At 39.2% G+C, this 16,877-nt stretch overlaps 3 protein-coding genes across 6 annotated transcripts in view; 2 read left to right on the top strand and 1 right to left on the bottom strand.

Annotated features, from left to right (window-relative positions):
* The first annotated feature begins 523 nt into the window (after nt 1–523).
* LOC131437619 (large ribosomal subunit protein mL50) lies at nt 524–1,673 on the top strand. The gene is made up of 4 exons (XM_058607092.1): nt 524–629; nt 851–1,041; nt 1,100–1,299; nt 1,366–1,673. Exons 1-4 carry the CDS (start codon nt 561–563, stop codon nt 1,599–1,601), a joined length of 696 nt encoding a protein of 231 aa, XP_058463075.1. The 5' UTR covers nt 524–560; the 3' UTR covers nt 1,602–1,673.
* LOC131437618 (transcription factor grauzone-like) lies at nt 1,627–3,531 on the bottom strand. Of its 3 annotated transcripts, none has more exons than XM_058607089.1 (2): nt 3,397–3,531; nt 1,627–3,328 (listed from the first exon to the last, which is right to left on the bottom strand). In XM_058607089.1, exons 1-2 carry the CDS (start codon nt 3,511–3,513, stop codon nt 1,967–1,969), a joined length of 1,479 nt encoding a protein of 492 aa, XP_058463072.1. In that variant the 5' UTR covers nt 3,514–3,531; the 3' UTR covers nt 1,627–1,966. The 3 variants fall into 3 exon arrangements, with proteins under 3 accessions (XP_058463072.1, XP_058463073.1, XP_058463074.1); XM_058607090.1 differs by having other exon boundaries at nt 1,627–3,325; XM_058607091.1 differs by having other exon boundaries at nt 1,627–3,345; nt 3,397–3,527.
* An 11,217-nt stretch (nt 3,532–14,748) lies between these two features.
* Nucleotides 14,749–16,877, top strand: part of LOC131438854 (mediator of RNA polymerase II transcription subunit 13) — a 138,156-nt gene continuing 136,027 nt past the window's right edge. For both annotated transcript variants that reach the window (XM_058609191.1, XM_058609190.1), the window contains exon 1: nt 14,749–16,458. In XM_058609191.1, coding sequence (XP_058465174.1) covers nt 16,390–16,458 — 69 coding nt within the window. In that variant the 5' untranslated portion in view covers nt 14,749–16,389. The remainder of the gene's footprint in view (nt 16,459–16,877) is intronic.

The raw sequence follows: 16,877 nt of genomic DNA, 5'->3' as shown, positions 1-16,877 counted from the left end.
ATAAACGAGTTATGGCTTAATACTGGCTGTCGCAGAAAGTGAACATTTGGGCAGTGGATTTGCTGAAAAAAAAACGACAGTTGAAATATTATTAAAAAAATAAGTAAAATCGCAATCCTTTTTGTGTTATAGTAGGAAATTGTAATTTAAAAAAAAATATAGCTAAATTTTGAACTAATAAAACTTTGAGAACTCACTGTTCGCCATTTCCAAAAGCACTTTTTTCACTCCGGAAATTCACGTAAATTGTATGACGTTTAGTCAATTCACGTAAATATTTTGTAAAAAATTCTGTTCATTTTAGAGGATTTCCGCATAACATTCATATTTAGGTTAAAACCGGGGATAAATAAACGATATAATAATAATAACATTCATTTTCTTTTCAATAATTCGAATGTGAATTTTTATTCGAGTGTGATACAGATAAATTTTTGCGCCGGATACAGATTTTCGAATAAAAATGACCAGGCAACCCTGCTCGGCACTCATTTCACTTATAGTCACTCTAATTTCACTATTCCAATTTGACAGCCAAAACATTAGTAATCGCATTGTGTATGAGGATGGCGACGATAGTGAAAAACTGTTTAAACTCAGGATCACTGTCTCAAATTAGCACAAAACTGGTGAGTATGATTGACTGTTTCTTAACAGACAGTCTTCAAATGCTTTTAGATATTTCCATTGTGCCACAGTCTAGTTTTCTACACAGTGATCCATCGTAGAATTTTGAATGAGCTTCTGCAGCGAATAATCCAACGTCTAATTATTGTTCAATAGGCTAGCTTTGTCGTCGATTTGACTAGATTTCCTTACATAAAACCTTTCTTTTTCAAACCCTCTGAAGGTACGCTTCAATGTAGTTCGAAACTACGCCAGTGCAAACCGCGTAAAGGCATTCAAAAAAGTGGGAATTTCAGATCGTGCCAGAAATGTTGCCAAAGCTTTGGAAATGAGAACCAAAACACCGGAGGAGGAAGCCGCAATTCTAACCGGACAGACGATTAAATCGGTTGGTCAATCGCTGGGTAGCAGAGGGTAACCACAACAGTGTTCGAACGTGAAAAATACACCATCAGATATTCCAATATTTCAGATATCTTCGACCAACTAAGCCATATCTCCCTCCCGAAGATGCTATGGAGAAAGTGCTCGCGGTAGCTAAATCGAAGAACATCGCAAATGCAAGGGAAATGTTCACTAATGGCCAACGAAAGTTTGAATTCCTTACTGCTTGCTACGAAGTCTTCAAACATTCTGTACCCAACTCTCAGCTACACGAAATCAGCTCCGTTGGTAGGTCTTCCGATTGTTTCTTTTCAATTGATGTTGGTATGAAACACCATTATTTTACCTATGTAGAGGACGCGATAATTTTCTATCAAACACCGGTCGACACAACGCTTCCGTTGGACACCCTCAAGACGGTAGATTTGCCCGAAAATCTTTACATACAGCATGAGTACATCCGGTTTCATCCAGAAACGGACACCATGTTCGGAGGAAAGACGGCCTTCCCGAAAAGCTCAACCATAGTGACCGGTTTGAAATACAAAGACAAATACCGTGGACACGTGGCCAAGAAGTCCTGGCCTTGATAGGTTTTTCAACAAAACTGTACTGTTGTAGTCAAGAATTTATTGTAATTATATCCCGTAACGGTACCCCTATTCATTTCAGTTCCACCATTCATTTCATATGCAAAAAGTATTGGTAAGAATGTTCTATGCATTGGCTCAAAGTGTGAAAATTTATTCACATTCGCTTCGAATTTGGGCGTCACTGTAACAGCTGTATTGCACATTTGTTGGTGACTTGGTGACGTGGTGGCTCTACTAATGAGCTGACTATTGGTACAATAACCCTAACTGCTAGCAACAAACCATTCGAGGTTTACCATTACCTATCGTTTTCCGGTCAATTGCTTGATCTTTTCCAGTTTGATTTTTTTTACGTGCGATTTCTAGTTTTTCGCATAAAGTACTTCCATCGCTTTCTTCTTTGCCTCCAGCCATTCCTTAGGATGTTTGTTTTTCTTGTGCGAGTACAAATTTCCGTTAGAATTGCTTGTTAGGCCACACAAATTGCACGTATATAGTACCTCACCCGTATGTGAGGCCCTGTGCTCTTTCAGGTTGATATTTCTTTTGAACCGTTTCCCGCAAAATTCACACTCAAACTTATCCTCCACGTGAACTCGAGCCTTGTGAAGCCTTAAGTAACGTTCGTTCTTGTACTTTTGGAAGCAGATATCACAAGGAAACTCCAGATTTCGGTCACAATGCACCGTTCTCAGGTGTTTTTGCATGCCTCTTTTCCCGATAATAAAGCGATTGCAGATATGGCACTGAAGCTTTTTTTCAGGATTAATACCCTTGTGACGCATAATGTGCTGATCCAACGCTAATTTACGATTGAACTCCTTCCCACAGGTATCGCAGATATGCTTTGCCTGTTCCAAATTATCCGTGTGCAGTAACATGTGAACTTTTAACGAATAAATATTGGCCAACTTTCGGTGGCAAACGTTGCATTCCGCCTGGATGTGTGTTTTCGAATGTGCATTCAACAAACTCGGCTTGGGGAAGCTTTTATCGCACTTGTCACAAGCGAAAGGTTTTTCCTCAGGACTGCTGTGCCTCATGTGATGCAGTTCTAGATACTCTTTGGTACTGTAGTATTTGTTGCAAATTTCACAATGAAACCGCTTCGGATTTTGGTGAGATCTTATGTGTTCAAGAATTTTGCATTTTATGTAGAAAAATCGATTACAGCATTTAACTCTAGCCTTTTCATTGTGGACATTCCGGCAATGCGTCCGAAGGTTACCGAATGTTTCAAAAGTTTCAGAGCAAAATTCGCAGTTCATTTTGAAAAATTCTAATATTTTTTGATTTTCATCATTGTGCCGTTCGATTATCTTCTCCCTAGTCTTAGATGTTTTGTTTGATTGATTTCTATTCGCGATCACAGATTTATGATCAGAACCCCGTGTTGATCTAGTAATTGGATGCTTGCAATCGTCACTGTCATCGGAACTGATCATCTCTACTTTCACATCGATTCCGTCCTCTTTGGTATCTTCGAAGTCCTGGTCTGCTAGCTGTTCGGGTAACCAAACCACTCGATCGAAATCATCATCCCTAGGAACAGAGGACTCCTGCTTTACCGAATCTGTATGTTGTGGTTTTAGTTCGTTCGAAGATTCACTTATCAACTTAATTTGATTGTTCTGAACCATTTCGTGAAAACTGTGAATATCTGAGACCTTAATACAGCAATCTGAACAAACGGTGGAGGGAAGAGATTCATCGTCACTCAGCTGCTAAAATCATTATTTAACTGTTAAAGATAATTGATGGCACCGGGATTACTTTGAAAATCGATACTCACATCAAACTTAAAAACAATGTCGCTTTTAGTACGGAGATCAGTATCCGTTATAGGGATACCTGCCGTGGGTTCGGTGTAACCAAGACAAAATCGACAAATTTTGTCAGTACGGCTCATTGCTGCGGATTGACTAGTTTCGAGTTTTGTTTTTTTTTTGTTTGTGTTGTCGCTTGACTGGCTAAGACCATAGTTGATCCATCTCGTCTTTTGTTGTTTGGTGGTTTATGATGTGTTCGACGCGTTTACGTTTATATAGCAAGACCCCACATTATCAGATCCGAATGGATTCCGAATCAATTCCGAATCGACGAGAAATTTTCATTCGGAATTCCATGTGGAATTCCGAGTCAATTCCAACTCCAGTGCAACAACCGATTCCGAATGAATTTCGCCTACAACCGGTTGATTCGGAAATCATTCGAAATTGAGTGAGAAGATGCGGACTCAAATGTCATTTCGTCTTCTTCTTCTTCTTTCCCGATTTTGCACGTTTTCACACATTATCAGATCCGAATGGATTCCGAATCAATTCCGAATCGGCGAGAAATTTTCATTCGGAATTTCATGAGGGAATCATAATGAATTCCGAATCAATTCCAACTCCAGTGCAACAACCGATTCCGAATGAACCGGTTCGCCTACAACCGGTTGATTCGGAAATCATTCGGAATTGAGTGAGAAGATGCGGACTGAATTGTCAATTCGTCTTCTTCTTCTTCTTTCCTGATTTTGCACGTTTTCGTGCTGATTTTCAGTTTATTTTTAAACGAAAACATTATATAACTGAATATACAAATTTAAAACTTCATGTTTTTCGGATATACAGAACTAGTAAATAACCAGTTCTTCTTAGAATCCCAATATAAACTATTGAAATTCGCTGGAAATTAACAAAACGGCCTACCTTAGTCAGCATCATCCATTCCTCTAGCTGGAGTGTAGTGAAATGGCTTAAGTCGCCTAAATTTTACACTAACACATTCATAAAATGAGCGAATATTCAATGACATTTATAATGTCACTGTCAATCAGGTTGATCGAGCAGCCAGCTCAGGCGAAAATTCTAGCACTGAACCGATCGAGCACTAAAAAATCATGCAGTCGAGTAAGAATTCATTGCTCATTCCATCATTTCGATAATGTGGGACGTATCTAGCAATTACCCGCATACGCATGGCTGCCAGATGGCTGACTAAACGCTGCCAGCTGGAAAAATATGGCTGGCAGACATTCTGGTGACCGACTGTCTTACCGCTGCCAGATATACAACTCAAACGATACAACCGTATCCACCAGGAATTTTTCCACATAGAAATTTTTGACATTTTCAGCGAAGGTGAACAGATGAAAACGCTCGGCTAACTAAGATACAGGCAACTATGTTTTGCCAAATTGGATTTGACAGCCTTCACTGAACCAATTTTGGTAGCCGTCTGCAACTGACAGTGAACCGAGCTCATCGAGGGGTCCTATTCAAATGATACAGAAGAAATCTCAAATCACTCTATCTTAAGTTTATCTTTGATTCTACATCGTGCATTTGACGACGGTTCAATGTTAAATACTGAGGTGCAAGGTAAAAATGTCAAAAACCTTTAAGCAGCGGACTCAAGTTCTCTATAAAGTATGGACCGCAAAATTGGCTTAGCGAGGAAAAAAATGATCGCGGTGAGTTTAAAAGTCTGCGAAAATCATGATTTTCAAAAGTCTGCAACAAAACCATGTCTATAAGTTGACGCTATATATACTGATTTCTCCGCTGCTTCCGAAAAAGTAAACCATCAAACAACAGTTGCAAAACTCAATAGGGTTGGATTCGGTGGATCACTACTTAATTGACTACAGTCTTATCTAATTGGTCGTGAAACGTCAATAAAACTCGGAGACTGCATCACAGACTAACAGACAGGACACTCAAATTTGATTCTTCAATCATTTTAACGGTCATTTCGAATATTCCATTATTTGGGACAGTACTCACATGTGTCATGATGGCGCCACGTTACCCTATCAAAAACATCATGTCTGTCATCTAGACTGTCTTTATTTTTTTCATTTACCAACAGAGTTGCCATTCATACAGAATTACCTGTAATGTATTGATTTGTATACGTCCATGCGAATTTCATGCAGGATACAGATTTAATACATATTGCCAAAGATAAACTGAAGATTACAATGTTCCATACGTTTCATTGAAAAATGTTGGGTCAGTAATCGTGAACCAGTTGGTTCAGTAATAATGTAATTTTATTGACCCTCCGTTAACAAGCGTCGACTAGTTCCGACAAAATGCCATGGAAACAATACAAGTTAGAAAGGAAGCACACATATGTTTACATTCAGCATATAATGATTTCTTGCCACAACTGATGCTTCATGGGATGAGGCTATAACAAACTAAATAAATTCTAGACAATGGTTCTAAGTAGTTTTCACTTTCTTATTCTAAGAATCACTGATATAAAGCGAAATTTCTCAATATCGTTCATACTGTAACTTGATATTTTTCCAAACATAAACAATCATTGTCATAGTTACGACGCATCTAGTGATCAGACACTTGTTGTTTTGCTTCAAAATACTCAAATTGACAGTGAACCGAGCTCATCGAGGGGTCCTATTCAAATGATACCTAAGAAATCGCAGACTACTCTATCTTGAGTTTATCTTTGATATTGCCTATACTATATACATAATTGCGCCTACTTCTCATCCTCCAACTCAATAAAAAATCGAACCCGTTTTGTTACAATATTTACTTGCTTCTGGTCTGCCGCCACTTAATTTCGGGTGAAAACTACCAACACAATAAAAAATAGTCTAGATGAACAAATTTGAGTCGAATAAATGGTTACCCTCCAACATCAAGAAAAAGTTAAATATATTATCAACGTAATCCAATAAATCATTGTGACGATTCATTTTCAAATATTTTGATGAAATCAGGCATCCCTGCAAGCAGCTGATCGGTGTTGACAAACGAGGGGAAACCAACTAGTAAAAAAACTTTTACATAACACAAGGGGTGTACAGATAGTAAATAGTTCGCGCAGTACAATATAGGTGGAACTAGTGCATCACGAAAAATAATTTTTATTAGAATTTACTCATACTGTCATGTCTGTTAGTCTGTGACTGCATTACAACACCTCTCGCAGTTTGCTCTGGACTCCTTTAAGGCAGTAACTTGGAACCATTTTTATTCTTGCTCTACCTCAATGATCTCAATTTTATATTGAAATGCCACACACTATCTTTCGTAGATGATTTTAAACTATATTATCTAATAAAATCACTTGACGACACCATATTTTGGCAGTCACAGCTTGATATATTCGTGAACTGGTGTATTAGCAATATATTGGTTTTTATTTTTACGTGTCGCATTCAGCTCATCAGTGCGTCAGTAGTTTATGTTGAACTGCTAACGCCACCTAACGGTTTAACATAAACCGCTGAGCAGACGTAAAGTATTTGCTACTTACAAATCACTTATTGACACCGAAGTGCCATGTCCATCCTGACGTGCCGAAAGAGCAAAACAAATTGAAGGCATACTGGCCGCCAACAGATTGTAGTCATTTAGGGGTTTGGTACCTCATGTGTACCGTTTTGTGTTAAAGTGCACATGACTAGTTTTTATTTTCACGTCCCGAGCTTCTGCAGTTGATAAATCTCGACATTCATCGACGTAATCTACGTTCTCACCCCTTTCTCAGATTACTCAGATTAAGGTTATAGACTTAGTTTAAATCGTTTGTTTTGATTGTTAGTTTCAATTGTTAGTGCTAAGTCCAAATGTATCTGTTGGATCATTGTAATCTGTTGATACAAATAATGATGAGGTTTTATGCTTGCTGGAGAGAGAGGTTGCCAAAATTTATCTCCATTGGGCTTTTCCCTGCTCCCAAATAAATAAATAATATAAAATAAATAAATAAAATAAATTCATCACACTTGCCTTTCTCGTACGGATTTGAGCTAGTCAGGCACATATCCGTCCCGAAGCTCAAATTGGACTAGTATAAAAAGAAGGAATTTCATATTACTGGTTAAGAAATTAAAGCTATGGCAACTTATACGAGTGATTATCTATATTCGAAAGTGTGAAATAATTCAGCTTCGGCTATGGCTACGCTGCTGGTGCTTGGTAATTACTGAGAGTCTCGGCAATCCTAAATTTATTAACTGTCAATTATTATCGAACTAGTCAGTAGAAATTTTACTACTAGTTCGGTAAAAGTGATCCGGATTAAACATGGTTTGCCGAGTCATCAGTAATCGAACGTGGACCGGATTTTTCTTTCTTATTTTATGACAAATAAATCACAAAATCAAAGGTTAACGCAGAGAAAAATATTGTAAAAATAACTAAATTTGGGTTTTACACATCGAATTTTTTTTATTTTTTTTTATAGTAACAAAAGAATATCTGGGTTGATATTGCAAATATTGCTACTTGAAACTACAAAACATGATGATTAATTTTGCTCAGTGCATTAGTTTGTTTCAATCAATATTTTGATAGACATTACAAATATTCTATTTGTGCGTTCCTGTCAATTTCTCGTCAAACTATTTCACAGTAAATTTAATTAAAAAAATTAGTTTTGAATGGACGAACTCTAGTTCAAGGTAATTATTTTCAGCGCTTTAAATTTACAAACTTTTTAGTTGAAATAAATGAATTCAAATTTAGCTATTTCTACTAACGCTTTTGTTTGTTATAATCACATATTTTGGTTTGGTTTTAAGAATGAAATGATTTCTTTGAAATTAATTTGCAAGGTAATTTTTGATGTTAAGTTATTTTGATTCATGCTCGTATTCAAATTCTTAAAAATTATTTACACTGAAGCCTGGGTATTTTGATTAGTATTCAATGTTTTTGTGCTTCATCAGTTCGGTCAAGATATCTGCATCAAATAATTATTTTTCAAAAAACGTGTTATTAAATGTTATGCATTTTTTTTTCAAGAATATATATAAATTATCAATACATACGCTTGGATTGTTTAAAACCCCCTATGGAATTAAAGAAGTTTATCAAAACGCGCACAAACTTTATCCGCGAGAGAAGAAATGCAGCAAGTAAGATCATAGATAGATTGAACCAATTTTTTTCTTGATATAAAGGTGTAACAGAATTGAATCAACATAGCTTTTGCCAATAACATCAACTCAACTTTGGTTGACATGTAATAAATAGTTAGTTTTTTTAACAATAGAATCAGCCAAAACAAAAATTATTTTGATTTGACTAGACAAAAATTTTGATTCAAATCAAACAGAGAACACTGTGATGTTGAAGGGAAAAATTAGTTCAAAACAATCATATTCCAGTTAGAAATCATCATGAATCAAATTTAAAAATCTATAACAGTTTTGGTAGTTTAAACATGCTTCATTTCTCCGCGTTGGAGAAAGAGCGTGTTTTATCACAAACGAATTTCCAGACATGACAGTCACGATCTTTTTTTGGCGCACATCTACGGTCCCCCATGAAACAGGTAACAATGGTGATAAACTGGTTGCACTGTTGAGTTCCCATCATCACATTTATAACACAAATGTCAAACCGCGAGAACCTTTCGATTCGTTACCTCATTTGTATACACTGAGGTCTTTTTTTATGCGAATTTTCAGAGTTATGCGTTTTTTTATGCGAAGTTTTGTTGAATGAAGCAATGACTACCTCATCATTATACAACTTGGATTTAACCATGTGTGCACCTTTAGTTAGCACGCATTGATGCTTTGACGTTTTTATTCTCTATATAGAAAAACCACTGAACCGCGTGGTGCGTTTATTTAAAGTTACAAATAAAACTTGTTTCGGATTTCAATTCCGCGTTTGTTTTACTCTACCGGTGTTTCGCTTTCCTCGTGTGTTGATCCGCTGCATTACACTGCGATACTGTCGTCAGGTTATGGGCCCAGCGGCTAAGACCACGGAAAATATTTTGTGACGGAAACTTTCGGTTAGAAGGAGCCGTAATTTAAGTTTGCGGTTTATTGCGTATCAGAAACTTAAAACCCTCAAAGGATACTTTACAACGGAATTGAAATGAGCGAGGCGAAGTTCTCTGTACCCTTGTTAAACGGGACGAATTGGCAAACATGGAAGATCCGGATAGAGATGCTGCTGGCTCGTGATAATCTATGGGATGTGATCGACGAGGACCCTCCGAATGAAGAGGTGCTGCTAGCTGATTGGCAGACAAGAGATCGTAAGGCCAAAGCGACGTTGATTCTACTGCTGGATGATAGTCAGTTGTCATTGGTAAAGGATAGTGTTCACGCTCGGGATGTTTACAATAACCTCAAAAATTATCACCAGAAAACTACACGTTCCGTCCGTGTGTCGTTGCTTAAACGGCTGTGCTGTTTAAACCTCGAGGAGAACGGTGATATCGAAAAACATTTGGCTGTTTTCAATGATCTTTTCGACCGCTTAGATGGTGCCGGAATGAATTTGGACAAGGATACGAAAATCTGCATGTTATTGCGAAGCCTCCCCGCTTCATATGACGGACTAGTTACTGCGCTTGACAGTCGTACGGATGATGATATTTCACTCGACGGAGTGAAAGCTAAGTTGGTCGACGAATTCCAACGGCATCTGGAACGAAAGGGCACATCGGTGAAGACGGAAAAGGCGATGCGATCCGCGGAGGCCAAGTCGAAAACCGAGATACGAACTTGTCACTTTTGCAAGAAGGCAGGTCATATAAAACGTTACTGTCGTAAATTTCTAGCTGATCAGCAGAAGAAGGATGACGTATCGAAATTTGACGCTTCTAAGAATGCGAAAGCGAAGGCAGCACACAATGATGTGAAATTGTTGCATTCACAGTAACTGATGAAAAACAAAATAGCTGGGTGATCGACAGCGGGGCAAGTGCCCACATGACTAACGATAAATCTTTTTTCAAAGTATTGAAACTGTTCTCTGGTGGATTTATCACAATGGCTGATGGTAAGCGCACTCAAATTGAAGGTGAAGGATGTGGTATTATTTACGGCCTGGATGGAGCAAGTAATTTTCAAAAGATCGACGTTAACGAAGTGAAATTTGTTCCAGGACTTTCAACAAACCTGATTTCAGTCAGTAAGTTGTCTCAGAAAGGTTTCAAGGTGAGCTTTGATACGGATGGATGTGACATTGTTGATATCGACGGTTGTGTTGTTGCGACTGGGACTCGTCACGGTGGACTTTATTATTTGCGGATTGCGGAGGCATCAATGGCTGCAACAGAATTGAGTCATAATGTACATTGCCAACATCAATGGCACAGACGGCTCGGGCATCGAGACTGGGCCGCAGCTGAAAGAATTATCAAAGAAGATTTAGCGACTGGTATGAAAGTAAATAATTGCGGCATGCGACTGGTGTGCGAGTGCTGTATGGAAAGCAAATCGGCCAGACTTCCATTTCCGTCGGTGATAGAACGAAAAGCTTCTCGGATTCTGGATATTGTACATACCGACGTATGTGGTCCAATGGATTGTGCCACTCCTAGTGGAAATCTGTATGCGATGACTATAACAGACGATTAGAGTCGTTTTACCATAACCTATCTTCTTCGACAAAAATCGGAAGCTACTGGCAACATTAAGGCATACGTCAAATGGGTGGAAAATATTTTTGGGCGTAAGCCATGTGTTGTGCGTTCTGATGGAGGGGGAGAGTTCGTGAATAAAGAGCTGCGTTACTTTTACAAAACTGAAGGAATTCAACAACAATTCACCACACCGTATTCACCACAACAAAACGGTGTTGCTGGACGTAAAAACAGATCGCTTGGAGAAATGGCTACGTGTATGTTAGTTGACGCAAAGCTGGATAAACGTTTCTGGGGTGAGGCATTTTTGACCGCTACTTATCTGCAGAACAGGCTTCCCTCTAGGTCTATCATGAAAACTCCACACGAGCTTTGGTGGGGAAAGAAACCAGATCTTGGAAATCTCCGCGTATTTGGCAGTGAGGCATTTGTACACGTGCCGGACATCAAACGTAAGAAAATGGATAGTAAGGCAAGGAAACTTACATTCATCGGATACGCTATTGAGCAGAAAGGATATCGTTTCGTTGACTTAGAGACGGATTTGATAATCATTAGCCGTGACGCACGATTCATTGAGCTCGGAAATGGTACATCACAAGTTGAGATATCATTCGCTGGAATTAAGAACACCACTGATAATATTCAGTTGATTCCTTTCGACGAAAAGAAGGAAGAGGAAGACTATGAAGATGCTGTTGAAAATAGTGCACCAGTAGACACGGATGAAGAATCTTTTTCAGATATTCGACGTCCAAAACGAAGTACCCGAGGTAACCGACCAACATATTTGGATGATTACGATCTGGAATTTGCTGTTGGCGTTGCTGCTTGCGCAGTTGAAGGTCCCATTAACCATCGTGAAGCTTTACAGGATCCAGTGTGGCGTGAAGCCATGAATGAAGAGTTCGATGCTCATCAGCGAAATGAGACATGGAAGCTAGTTCCACGACAAAAGGACCAGAAAATTATAGGATCGAAATGGATTTATAAAGTGAAACGCAATCAAGACAACCAAATAGTTAAATGGAAAGCTAGATTGGTTGCACAGGGATACACTCAAAAGGCGGGTATTGACGTAGACGATGTGTTCGCTACGGTTACATGTCAGGCAACTTTTCGGTTATTCATTACAGTGGCATCAAAGCACAACATGTTTACTCGCCACTCAGATATAAAAACCGCGTATCTGTACGGACACCTTCAAGAAAAGGTTTTTATGCGGCAACCGCCGGGGTTCGAAGTTGCGGGGAAGGAACGTCACGTATGTTTGCTTCAGCGCAGCATTTATGGTTTGCGTCAATCGGCTCGGTGTTGGAACAGGCGTTTGGAAGAAGTAGTGATGAAAAATGGTTTCAAGGCAGCTATTTCCGATCCCTGTCTATATAGCAACGAAAAAGGTGAAACCAAGGTCTACTTGTCGCATCAACAAATGAAAAGGCGTTAGAAGAGATAACTGATAATCTACGAGCGGACTTCGAGCTGACCTGTCTTGGAGAGGTGCGACACTTTATCGGTGTGGAAGTCAAACGTGTGGATGGAATATTCAAAATGAGTCTTCGAAACTATATCGAGAAACTGCTCGGTATGTTCGGAATGACAGAGTGCAAAATAGCAAAGTCGCCCATGGATCCGGGATATCTAAAGATCACCGAACTGAGAAAGTTTTCCAGGACCCCTCTTTGTATCGTAGCCTGGTTGGAGGATTATTGTATTTGGCTGTTGTGGCAAGACCAGATATCGCTGCGACTGCATCGATTCTTGGTAGAAATTTTAGCGAACCTCGTGAATGTGATTGGGTTGCTGCAAAACGGGTTCTTCGCTATCTGAAGGGTACCAAATGTTACCAATTACAACTAGGAGGAAACAAAAATCAGTGTCTCATCGGGTTTTCGGATGCAGATTGGGCAGGTGACGTCGGTAGCAGAAAGTCAACATCTGGAATGGTATTCCAGTTTGGAGGTGGTACGATCACATGAGCTAGCAGGAGACAAACAAGTGTCACGCTTTCGTCGATGGAAGCTGAGTACGTGGCTCTCAGTGAAACGTGTCAGGCAGCTTTATGGCTCAGACAGCTACTCTGCGACTTCGGTGAAACACAAGAACAGTCCACCCTTATAAAGGAGGATAATCAGGGATGTCTGTCGTTTGTGCGTTCTGAGAGAAAGAGTCGTCGAAGTAAGCATATCGATACTCGTGAGTGTTTTATACGGGAGTCATGTATGAGACAAGAAATACGCCTGGAATATTGCCCGACTGATATTATGCTAGCTGATATTATGACAAAACCACTTGGGACTCTAAAACACAGGGAGTTTACAGAGTTACTCGGATTGGTAGAGGACAAATGAGCTCTCATTAAGGGGGAGTGTTGAATGAAGCAATGACTACCTAATCATTATACAACTTGGATTTAACAATGTGTGCACCTTTAGTTAGCACGCATTGATGCTTTGACGTTTTTATTCTCTATATAGAAAAACCACTGAACCGCGTGGTGCGTTTATTTAAAGTTACAAATAAAACTTGTTTCGGATTTCAATTCCGCGTTTGTTTTACTCTACCGGTGTTTCGCTTTCCTCGTGTGTTGATCCGCTGCATTACACTGCGATACTGTCGTCAAGTTTAAGAGTTATGCGGTTTTTTATGCGAATTTTCAGAGTTATGCGGTTTCCCTTCTGCGGTCTTTTTTTATGCGAAGTTTCAGAGTTATGTGATTTTTTTTAAGCGAATTTTCAGAGTTATGCGGTTTTTTTCATGCGGTACGTAAATTCGCATAAAAAAAGACTTCAGTGTATATTGAGATTTTATTGTACACTTAATATTTTGTTTATTTTGATGTAATCAGCTAACACCATGATCTCTCGTGTATTTAAATTAATAGCGAGAGGACAGTTTATAGCAGATATGAATTATAGCATTTAAATGGCAGTTACATTGTATACTTTTCGCGTTGAAAATAAAGGTAGTTCTGAATTCCAAGTGCTAATACAGTAGATTTCCGAGGTTCCATTATGTACTACGAAAAAGTCAAAGTAGATTGCATAAATGTTAAAAAATCAAAATCTACAGTTGACGAGTATATGGAAGAAATCAGCATGGCTTTGGATGCCCATTTTTCGTGCTTTTCCGTTTTTTTAATTTTACGATTAGTTTTGCTTAACTTGTTGGTTATTTTTAACAATTATCTTTTTATATTATGGTATCGAAATGAGTGACAATGTTGACATTTGATTCTGCCCTACTCATGGCACACTTTAATCGAAATGATAACATTGCAATAAATCTCGCGCTCCACCAAGCGGTGAGTGCGGTCATTTTAGAAAGTACCGGGTACGAACCAGATTTTTTTAAATTATTGTAGGCACATACATGTCTTTATTATTTATCTTTGGTTTTATTATCTTCATTTGAATCTAGCAAACGACAAAGAAAACATCACGCCTAAAGTCAATTTTTTCTAGTGCTCATCAACGCCTCTACATGGAAATAAGCTGATATAAATAATTATATTTGCGAAGCAGATAGCTTTTTACTTTACTTATTTTGACACGAAATATAAAATAAATTAAGTAAAGCAGCTCTAATTTAAAATAAGTTGTGCTCAAAATTCATGGTAGAATTTCAATTTTCTGCGGATCTCACGGGAATGAAATGTCAAGCGCCGCAGAGTTCATTAATGCATGAGCTACTGGAATTGAGTACCATTTTTACTCTGAAACTGCCTTTGACGTTGATCATTCATCGAGTTAATTTCATTTTCATTGTGCTTTCAGTAGTTGCCGAGATCGGGTGTGTGCTTAGTCATTTCGCTCTGCTTCCTTAGAAGCTTGTATAGAGTTTTTGGAAAGGATGGCTGTTATTCAGTCACACGTACACATGCAGACCGCTTACTGGTTGATTAGTGTTGCATGCACAGTCTTCGCTTAGCATTTTGTGCAATTTCTGTGTGTCAAGCTTCCTATTTTCGCGTTTGAAATCGATAAAAGTGGTGAAAGTGCGCGTTGCTCCGAAGTGCGTCCATTAAAAAAAAGTGCAATATCTTTACTAGACCCCCTCCCCCACAGTGAGTCGGTTGGATCGGTGCGGATTTTGTCGTTGGAGAAAAAGAGAGGTTGATTGCTAAGCATAGATGTACTGTTTTAATGAGTTGTGTGCGATACTATCGCATCATCTAAGTAGCAGCATTTTCATTGAGTAGATGAACTCAGCCACTGCCAGTGGGTCCAGAGTGTGAAAGAGAAACAATAAACATCGGTCGTATAGGAACAGCGGACGAGCGGTTTTACGCACCAACACACCTGTGTGTTGAGTTTGCTTGCTGTACATTACATTGTTGCCATATCGTTTGCGCGACAAGCGACCGAGATACGGAAGATCGACTGCCTTGAGCGGGCGGCGTATTGTGAGAATGTTCGCCAGACTATCGCCAGCAGTGCAGGCAGACAGAAACAGGGGTGGAACAGTGTTGGTGAGATCACCGTCGCACAGGCTGTAAGAGAGCAAATAAGGCAAAAAAAGAGACACAGCACCGTGAGCGAGATCGAGATCTCGGACTTAACATACTTTCTAAATATAATTGACTCTCGACGTGGGAATCGAACGGACGGATTATTTTTGCGTCCTCGCAGCAAGAAAAGAAGTGAAGTTTTTTCTTGATCTGTATAGCCTGGCCCTTGATTAACGCAGGGCTGTACCAGGTGAAGTGTGTTGAGTAAAGTTTCAGATACGAATTCGGAATGTTGACCGAGTGGTGAAAGTGTGACTGTGGCTTACTTTGAAAAAGTTTTTCCTCAAAAAGTGTCGAGAAAAGGGAAAATTCTGGTTTTCTTCGCTCGCCCGTATCTGTGTATGCGTGCGTACACCGCGAAAAAGTGCATAAAGATACACGGTCCAAGACTAGCCGCTGGATGTATAGGGCTTTCGTAGTCGCATGTATGCGTGTAAATTTTGCAAATGTCAAATATGACAACAGTGTTTCAGCTTGTTTTCGATGTCCGCCATTTTCTGCCGTCTCTATTGGATGGTGAAAATTTGCTATCAAGCAAGTGAAGTTTACTGTGGTGAATAAGTGCCGCCAGTGTGGGAGGCAGTTTGCTTCACTAGTGTGACGAAGAATAGAAATAAATCGTAGTAGAGTGAATTATCTTCCACCAGTCTGCTGGGAAGTGAATTTGCTATCGAGAAGGGAATAGCTAATGTAGGAAGGAAGTAGTGCAAAGAGTACATCGAATACAGAGCAGAAGCTGCAGTGGTATATGTGCGTTTTGTGTGCAGTACGGGAGCTTATAGTTGTGCGCCAAATGTATCAGAAGAAACCTAGCGCAATATTACCCATACAGTAAATTTGCTTTTCGTAACCGAAGCAGCTTAGTGTAGAAATTGTTTTTACCTCTCTAGTGAAAATGTTAAGAATAACACAACCATGACGCACCAGAATCACCAAACTAACGGCGCAAGTTTGGAAGATTGCCACACAAACTTTTTCGCCTTGGTGAGTTCCGTTTTTCGTTTTTTTTTAATTTTCCAGTATTAAACCGTAGTTTTGTTTGGTATTTCGATGTACTGAATTAAATAACCACTACAACGGCCAGCAGGTTGATTGATTTAACTGAAATTTTGAAACAATATTTCAATTGTATACTGTCATGTTTTACTCCTAGCGTGTTGGAAATAAATTTGCCGATATAAACAAAGCATGCGACAAACTGTCGATAGCTGTTACATCAGTCGGTAGAATTTCGTCAGATAGCCTGCTATGGGGTAAATCGGCCACTGACTGACTGACTGACTGTGTACATCACCTACGACTGCAGTACTGCTGCGTTACGTTCGATGTACCTCACGAGCAATAGCGTAAACAACAAACGGCAGTCGCATCCAACAGTGCTGCTTCAAGGCAATCGACAGTAG

The sequence above is a fragment of the Malaya genurostris genome, chromosome 3 (genome assembly GCF_030247185.1).
Source record: "Malaya genurostris strain Urasoe2022 chromosome 3, Malgen_1.1, whole genome shotgun sequence".
Classification (NCBI taxonomy): Eukaryota; Metazoa; Arthropoda; class Insecta; order Diptera; family Culicidae; genus Malaya; species Malaya genurostris.
Note: the sequence above shows the minus strand (reverse complement) of the source record. Positions and strands in the feature narration are given on the sequence as shown.